This window comes from Oryctolagus cuniculus, chromosome 1, assembly GCF_964237555.1.
Source record: "Oryctolagus cuniculus chromosome 1, mOryCun1.1, whole genome shotgun sequence".
NCBI lineage: Eukaryota > Metazoa > Chordata > Mammalia > Lagomorpha > Leporidae > Oryctolagus > Oryctolagus cuniculus.
The window spans coordinates 63,579,751-63,588,537 of NC_091432.1; the positions used below are offsets into that span (position 1 = coordinate 63,579,751).

At 54.6% G+C, this 8,787-nt stretch overlaps 1 protein-coding gene across 1 annotated transcript; it reads right to left on the reverse strand.

Annotated features, from left to right (window-relative positions):
- Positions 1–27: 27 nt before the first annotated feature.
- On the reverse strand, positions 28–7,832 carry LAMTOR1 (late endosomal/lysosomal adaptor, MAPK and MTOR activator 1). The gene is made up of 5 exons (XM_002708720.5): positions 7,582–7,832; positions 1,685–1,830; positions 1,364–1,441; positions 939–1,065; positions 28–632 (listed from the first exon to the last, which is right to left on the reverse strand). Exons 1-5 carry the CDS (start codon positions 7,621–7,623, stop codon positions 540–542), a joined length of 486 nt encoding a protein of 161 aa, XP_002708766.1. The 5' UTR covers positions 7,624–7,832; the 3' UTR covers positions 28–539.
- Between the last annotated feature and the right edge of the window lie 955 nt (positions 7,833–8,787).

Genomic DNA, 8,787 nt, shown 5'->3' on the forward strand with positions numbered 1-8,787 from the left:
GGACAGAGGGGCCGGAACCAACGCAGATGAATACATTTCCTTTATCGAGGGTGACAAACAAAAACAAAAAGAAAAAAGACCAAACATGTAAAAACCCAGGGTGCTAGAAAGACAAACTCAATTCATTCAAATTCAAGCTCATCCAGACCCTGGTCACAAACCCTAGAGGTGCATGTGAGCACCAAGTCAGGGAGAGGGGGACAGGAGTGACTCTGAGGCCAAGAGGAAGGGTGGGAGGGGGACCCTTTGGGCCCCAGTGACCACCCCCGCAGTGGCACCTCCACCTTCCCAGTGACTGCGAGGACCTGTCCTTTTGGCCCCCACTCCACCCCTAGCTAGGGCTTTGAAGCCAGTCCCAAATGGTTCCACCCTCCCTTGCTCCGTCCTCACTTGCTCAGGCTTCCAGCCTCACTCTCCTCCTCCTCGTCCACATCTCCGTGATTAGTAGCAGGTTAGGGTACTGTATAAGCCGCAGTGAGGCTGGGGGCTGGGGGAGGCGGGGTGGAGAGAGGAGAAGAGCTGTCCAAGGATGCTTCTCTTCACGGGATCCCAAACTGTACAACCAGCTCCTCTTTTGCGTCCACACGGATCTGAGAAAGTGCACTGTAGGCGTAAGCAGCTATCCTGGAGACCTGAGACACAGGGGACGGAGGAGAGGGACAGAGACAGGTGAGAGGGGAATCAGCGAAGAGCAAGGGGCAATGGGCGACAGGAGGCCAAACAGAAAGCCACGGATGGAAAGGGCCCAGGGAAAAGAACAAAGGAGGTGAGATGGAGTAAGGATTGGGCGAAAAGACAAGAGGACATTAAAAAGAGCGAGGTGGGAGTGAGCCAGGGCCCACAGGCCACTGCGCTCCTAACACCACTGCTCCACCTACCCCGGGGCAGGGTGGGCGAACCCTCCTGTGGAAAGGGAGGCAGACTGAGGGGCAGCTCACCTGCTGCAAGTCGGAGAAGGGGATGGGCTCGCTGGCCAGCACTTGGTGCGGCTGGCTGGTTAGAGACGGCAGCGGTGGCAGCTTCTTCCAGTGGGTCAGGCTGCTGCTCAGCACGGCCAAGCGGGTGCTGAGCAAGGCGGGGAAGGCAGTTAGGCCACAGTCTGACCACCCCAGCCCAGCCCAGGCAAGTCTATTAACCTCCGGCCGATGACAGGGAGACAGGGTCTCTGCTGATCACAAACTCACTCTAGGCACACTCTCAAGACTATCACAGGGCAGAAGCTGACATGGACATCTGAGGCGCCCAAGGGATTTGTGTGCAGTCTCCTGGGCTGCACCCAAACAGTGAGCCTGAGCAAAGCTGGGACAGGGCTGGGGTGGAGAGAGCCCCAAAGGCCTGAGGGAGCCAGCTGGCCAGTGCTCACCTGTACTGCCTTGCCCGGTCCATGTACTCATGTTGCTCCATGCCCTGGGAGTCTGCGGCAGACACATCGATGATGTTGCTTTGGGGACGAGACAGAGAAGACATGACAGGTGTTTTTGAGAGGGACAAACATGACTCAGTGCCAGGTGCCAACTCCAGGGCTATCCGACACCAGTGGCCCCACCCTGCCTTGAGGCGCAGCTCCTCAATGACCTTGTCCCATTCCCCATGTCCTAGGCCAACTCCCTCTATCCCAGCCTTCAGTCCGGATGGACAGACGGACGTTGGAACTCTGCCCCAGGCTCGGGCCTGTGACCCTCACCTGGCTGTCTTGGCGAGGATGGAGGAGAGCAGGGCCTGCTCATCTGTGCGAGCGGAAGGCAGGCTGTGGTAGTTGGGCTCAGCTCCATTGAGGGCTTTGGTGGGGGGGCTGCTAGGGTCCAGCAGCAGCTTCCGCTCCTCTCGATCCTAGGAGAGGCCATGGGGGAGACCCTTAGTCCAACTTGCCTGGGGCTCTCCCTGCAGCCCAGCTCTAGCATAAGCACTCGCTTGAGTGCCCAACTCTATGGGCTATCAGGCAAGACTCAGTTTCTGCCTGCGTGGGGAGCTGTGCCAAACTGGTGGTGGCCTAGGGTTAACTACAGGGGAATAACCAAGCAGTCCTAGAGGCACTGAAAAGGTGGACAGAGGCAGAAAGCAGGAATTCAGCCACAGCCCTGGGGCTTCAGTAAACAGTCCAGGATTTGGTGGAGAAAGGATACTGGACAGAGGGGTGTAACAGCCCGTAACAGTCGGATCTAGAAGGAAGTCAGTGCACGTCGGGAGCTCAAGAACCGACCCCTGGGCCCCAGGACGAGGCCCTCCCCAGCAGAGCTGTCTGCTCCCGAGATGACGGCCCTGGTGAATCCAGACAAGGCCCAGGCACCAAAGGAAAGCAAGTTCAGTGGCCATTCCTCAGGTGACCTCAGGGCAGGAATCTCAGCCCAGGATCTGGGTCACACAGGACAGCTGTCCTCCCTTCTTGAGGGCGGATCCTTCTCTCAGGTGCATGCCCTCCTGTATGTGCCTCCCAGAAGCAGTGGCATGCACCTGGTGAACCCTGCACTGAGCTGAGCAGTACAGCTGTCGCCTCCCTTTCCAAGCCCCCACACCTCTTGTGGCTGGAGCAGCCTCTTCAGTTTCAGGAGCCTGTTCCTGCTAGCCTGTGCAGATAATCACAACCAGCCACAGCCCAGAGTGGACCTAGGGCCAAACCAAGTTTCCCTTTTCCTGCAAAATTGTATTTCCCTGGCCTGTTTCAAGCCTTTCTTCTAATCTACTGTACTCTCTCTGGATTCAACCCTGCCTTGAGCCCATGAGCGTAAATCCCTGCTGGCTTTGTATCAGCTGCGAATCGGATTAGCAGACCTGCTGGGTGTCCACCCAAGCCGTAAATGGGAAGGGAGCCCATCCTGGCTAATGCTGCTTCTCGAACCCCCAGCACCAGACCTCCAGATGCCTCAAAGCTCGCTTCCCAGTCCATCTCAGCTCCTACCACAAGCCTGCCTGCTGCAGGCCCCAGCTGACCAGCCCACAGCTCCACGGCTCTCCTTACAGAGCGCTACCTCCTCCTGCCCTGCACGCTCCACCCTGGGCAGGCCCAGCCTCTTCACCGTCCTTTTCCTTCCCAAGCCTCATTCGCCCAAGTTCCTCAGGCCACTGGCTCTGTTCCCAACAGCTTGAGAAAGCGGCTGTGGCCCTTGTCCCATCACCTCTAAACTTCCAGACCCCCCTCTCTCCTCCATAAGACAGGCTCAGTATTAAAGGGCTAGAAAGACAAAATGCTGCCCAAGACTTAACTATCTCTATGGACAGCTGGCTCCACGAGGCTTATTTGCTTCTTTTGTGTCTGTCCTTCTCCCAGTGCCAGTTTAGACAGATCTTGTTAAAGCACAAGGCAAGTTCTCCCCTCAGGAGCTCTTCAGAAATACGGCGGTCAAGGCTGGCTTTTAGTGCACTGATTGAGACGTCCCCTGCTGGCCAGGTTAAGCGGCTGCCAGCGACACTGGCATCCCATCCAATTTCCTGCAAGTGCACCCTGGGAAGCAGCAGATGGCTGCTCAAGTATCTGGGTCCCTGCCACCTACATGAGAATCTGATTGAGTTTTAGGCTCCTGCCTTTAGCCTGGCCCAGCCCTGGCTGTTTTAGGCATGTGCAGAGTGAACCAGCAGGTGAAGATCTGTTTCTTTGTCTCTCTGCCTTTTAAATACATTCTTAAAAATTTTTTTTAAAGTTAAGGATTGGCGGGCCAGCATCATGGTACAAAGAGTGAAGCCACCGCTGCAATGCCAGCTCCCATATGAGCACTGGTTCAAGTCCTGGCTGCTCCACTATCGATCCAGCTCTCTGCTACTGCACCTGGGAAGGCAATGGAGAATGACCCAAGTATTTGGGTCCCTGCACCCACACAGGAGACCTGGATGGAGTTCCAGGGTGTGGATGGCTTTGGCTTGGCTGTTGCAGCCATTTGAGGAGTGAATCAACGGATGGAAGATCTCTCTGTAACTGCTTTCAAGTAAAAAAAAAAAAAGCTTGGGAGGCAGGGCATGTTGGGCACCACTTGGGACTCATGCATCCCATATCACAACATTGGTTCCAATCCCAGCTACTCTGTTTCTGATCCAGCTCCCTAACATACCTGTGAAGCTGCAGATAAAGATGAAGCACTTGTTGAGGACTGGGTGGAGTTCTGAGCCCCTGGCTTTGGCCTGGCCCAGCCCTGGCTCTTGCAGCCATTTGGGGAATGAACCACTGGATAGGAAATCAGTCTCTCTCACTCTGCCTTTCAAACAAGTAAATGAATATTTAAAAAATAAGGTTGTTTCCTGAGACCTGGCCTGTCAGAAGAGGACATGCTACTTCCTTCAGAATTTATAAATATCATCATCCTATTCCCACAGGGCGAGAACAGCATGGGGCAGGTTTGTCACTGGGTCAAAATAAGCCAAGGGTAGGATTTCACTGTCTACCCTGGCAAAGACATGCATGTGGCCTGCCCATGGCTGGCTACCTGGCCTGTAAGCATTGCTGGAAAAGACAGCTTGGCCAAGAGATAAAATAAAGCCCACTGGTTTGGCATCAAAACATCTTGGCCACAGCACTTCTCAGCGTGGCTAAATCACCCAACCTCTCTGAACTCCTTCCTAACCCTTAAACAGACATAACCCAGATCTTTTTTTTTTCCTTTTATTTTTATTTTTATTTATTTATTTTTTATTTTTTGACAGGCAGAGTGGACAGTGAGAGAGAGAGACAGAGAGAAAGGTCTTCCTTTGCCGTTGGTTCACCCTCCAATGGCCGCCGCGGCCGGCGCGCTGCGGCCGGCGCACCGCGCTGATCCGATGGCAGGAGCCAGGAGCCAGGTGCTTTTCCTGGTCTCCCATGGGGTGCAGGGCCCAAGCACCTGGGCCATCCTCCACTGCACTCCCTGGCCACAGCAGAGGGCTGGCCTGGAAGAGGGGCAACCGGGACAGAATCCGGCGCCCCGACCGGGACTAGAACCCGGTGTGCCGGCGCCGCTAGGCGGAGGATTAGCCTAGTGAGCCGCGGCGCCGGCCCATAACCCAGATCTTATGACATACATTTGGCAAGAGCCAAATGAGGTAACTGTCCAGCCCTTTGAGAATTGTAATATCCTGTATATTTCTTCATAAAATAATAAGGAGCAGAGATGGAACTGGGAGAGAGTTGCTGGAAGAGGACTTTGAGGCAGCAATGATCATGGCCTTTGTCACATGAGGCCTCAAATCACCCAACACGGATCATACACGTTCCCTGACAGCTCCATACAGAAATGAGGGGCCAGCGTGGTGCAGCAGGTTAAGCTACTGTCATCTCATAAGGGCCCTGGTTCAAGCCCCAGCTGCTCCACTTCTGATCCAGCTCCCTGTGGTCGCTTGGGAAAGCTATGGAAGATGGCCCAAGTCCTTAGCCCCTGCCACCCATTTGGAGATGCAGATGGAGTTCCAGGCTCTTGGCTTCAGCTGATCCAGACTTGGTCTTTGTGGGCATTTGGGGAGTGAACCAACTGATGCCAGCACACAACCTCTCCTTCTCCAATAAATAAGTATTTAAAAAAAATAGGCCAGCGCCGCGGCTCAACAGGCTAATCCTCCGCCTTGCGGCGCTGGCACACCGGGTTCTAGTCCCGGTCGGGGCGCCGCATTCTGTCCCGGTTGCCCCTCTTCCAGGCCAACTCTCTGCTGTGGCCAGGGAAGGCAGTGGAGGATGGCCCAAGTGCTTGGGCCCTACCCCCCATGGGAGACCAGGATAAGTACCTGGCTCCTGCCATCGGATCAGTGCGGTGCGCCGGCCGCAGTGGCCATTGGAGGCTGAACCAATGGCAAAGGAAGACCTTTCTCTCTGTCTCTCTCTCACTGTCCACTCTGTCAAAAATAAATAAATAAAAATAAAGCAGCCTTATTGTATTTCACAAATAATGAATGTGATATAAATTCCTATTACTTAGAAAAAAGAAACCCACAGAAATGAGACTCCATCAAGGGAAAAGATAAAAGACTAAGAAAGCAGCAGGGGCCGGTGCTGTGGCACAGCAGGTAAAGCCGCCGCCTGAAGTGCCAGCCTCCCATATAGGTGCTGGTTCTAATCCTGGCTGCTCCACTTCCTGTCCAGCTCTCTGCTGTGGCCCTGGGAGAAAGCAGAAGACTGCCCAAGTCTTTGGGCCCTTGTACCTGCAACTGGCTAATGGCTTCAGATTGGTCCAGCTCTGGCCACTGTGGCCATTTGGGGAGGGAACGAGAGGATGGAGACCTCTTTCTGCTTCTCTATAACTCTGCCTTTCAAATAAATAAAGAAATCTTAAAAAAAAAAAAAAAAAAAGGAAAGAAAGAAAAAGGCAGAAAACCTAGGTCTCCCTTCTAGGTAAACTTGTGCCGTTTCTCACAGGGCAGTAACCCTCAGTGACTCACTCTCTGCAACAGTCTAGGTTATGTATGGGTCTTGCATTGTGCAGGGACACTGTAACAGGTTGAGGTGAAGTGAGAGGTGTTGGGCATGAGGCATGCTTAACACACAGCCTAGTAACGGGAGCATACACACGAGTTGCTTGGAGAACTGAAGCCCACTAGCCAAGCCACCCATGCCTCCCAGACACACAGCAGCCTTCCCTGAGCTTAAGCCCTAAATCCAAAACACCCACACTGGGAGGAGGGTGGACCAAAAGGCAAAAAACTATTTCCCAAGTTCTGGTGCTAGCCCATCTCTTCACTAAACGCTGAGCTACCTGATGCAAGCTTTCCACTGTCTCTGCTGCTATGAGCCAGCGCTGAAATGCAGAACCCAGACACAGAGGCAGTCAAAACGGGGAGCGGCTGGCTAGCAGCTTGGGACTTCATCCTGGGAAAGATCCGCGCCTGCTCAAAGTGGCCGGGCAGGGCTTAACTGGGGAGAGAAGTGCGGATGAACCCAAGGGAAGATGGAGAAGTTTACGCTGTACAGGTCAGTTCTCCCCAGCCTAATCCTTTCTCCAAAGGGATCAGAACGAGTCAAAAGGCCAGGGGAGGCACTCCTCTAGCTGGGGGAACCCTCAGTCCCCAGGCAGGGACTGCACCGAGGCAGGCCAAGCTCAAAACAATGGAGCTCTCCCATCCATTTCTTTTCAGAAAAAGGTACACCTGAGCCCTTGCTGCCCAATTTCCTGCAAGACCCGACGTCCTCAACTTCCAGCGGCCTTCTCGGACCCCAGACCAGGCGTGACCTCCCTTCTCTAAACCCGGGGACTAAGAGCATACACAAATTCCCGACTCATCTCGGGACAGCTTAAGTCGGAGCCTCAGCCTACCCACCGCTACAGTGGATTCACACTCCGCTAACACTAGCACAGAGAAGGCACAGGAAGCTCGGGAGAGAGTGCTTCCCAGGGACCTGGGTTGAAGACGCGTGAAAGTGTAAAGATCTGAAGTAGAGGGACACGGAATGGGTGGGAGAGAGCTGGACAGACAGCTGCATGCACACCCCCCAGGCGGGAACTGTGTAGGAGACCTAGGGCTTTAAGAAGGGTAGGAGTCCGGCTCGGCGTCCCCTCCGTAATCTGTCCCCTCCAGGCCTCCGTACTCAGTGAGCCCTGCAGTCCGGTTCCCACTCCTCGGCAGATTTCTTTCTGGGCCCCGTGCCCCAGGACCTCAGCCCTCTTTCCCGAGCCCCGCCTGCCGCGGCCGCACCTGGTCCGAGTCTTCGTTTTCGCTGCTGTAGCAGCACCCCATGGCCGGGGTCGGGCCGGGCGCTCAGGCCGAGCCGAGGAGGGTCGGCGTCCGTCAGGAGCCCTTCCGGTCACATGACCCGTAGCTGCCTCCCGCAGGCAACCACCGGCAGCCCTCCCCACGCCTACCCCGTCTCACTGCCGCTGCCGAAGCCTGGCTTCCGGCCCCGCCCCTGCCCGCGTGACCATCGTCAGCCAATGGGAAGGGGCATCCTGCGCGATGGGGCGCGAGGCACGTGATGCGAAGAAAGGGAGGGGCGTATCACATGACTTAATTATTTGCCGAGTCTTTAAGCTCGAAACCTCTGACTTTGGTTGTCATGGTCCTTATGAGAATTGTGCCTTGTGGTTACATGGCCGCTAAGCCACCTTTCTGGGCCAGTGAATGAGTTCCTACAGCAAATGTCATGATATACTTACTTTTCTAAATGCCATGAGAGGAGCGAGTGGGATCCAGGGCGAATGCAGTCTGGGAACACGTACATAGGTCCCTTACCGGCTCTCAACTGGGGTGTGGTGCCTGACAGTTATCAAATTGTGCTGGAGATCTGCAACTTAAAGAAGGGACTTTATATCTTAACTAGGTGAAGCCAAGTAGAGGTTAGCCTTGTAGAGAGAAAGAGGCCACCTAATCTTACCTTCTGATCTTTTTGCAGCTGCCATCATAACTTAACAGAGACCAGCTCCCCCCTCCCCCAGTTCTTTTCTTAAAACTTTCCCCCTGGACCAATGCAGCCAAGGGGCCGGAATCCCATATGGGCACTGGTTAGAGTCTTGGCTGCTCCACTTCTGATCCACCTCCCTGCTAATGTGCCTGGAAAAGCAGTGAGAATGGCCCAAGTCCTTGGGCCCCTGCACCCAAGTAGGAGACCTGGAAAAAAGCTCCTGGCTTCAGCCTGGGAAATCCCAGGCCTTTGTGGACATTTGGGGAGTGAACCAGTGAGTGGAAGCTGTCTCTCCATCTCGCCTCTCTCTCTTACTCTGCCTTTCAAATAAATCATTAACTAGAAAAAAAAATAGAAAGCTCTCTGCTATAGCCTGCGAAATTAGTAGAAGATGGCCCTAGTCCTTGGGCCCCCTGCACCCACGTTGCAGACCCAGAAGCTCCTGGCTCCTGGCTTTGGATAGGCTCAGCTCTGGCTGTTGCAGCCATTTGGGTAGTGAACTG

Excerpts from the sequence above, each read along its gene's own strand:
- LAMTOR1 (XM_002708720.5), bottom strand. The coding sequence starts at position 7,623 with ATGGGGTGCTGCTACAGCAGCGAAAACGAAGACTCGGACCAG. Across the intron at positions 1,442-1,684 it reads ATCCTCGCCAAGACAGCCAG|CAACATCATCGATGTGTCTG; the intron begins GTGAGGGTCACA and ends TCGTCCCCAAAG. Across the intron at positions 633-938 it reads CCTTCTCCGACTTGCAGCAG|GTCTCCAGGATAGCTGCTTA; the intron begins GTGAGCTGCCCC and ends CCTGTGTCTCAG.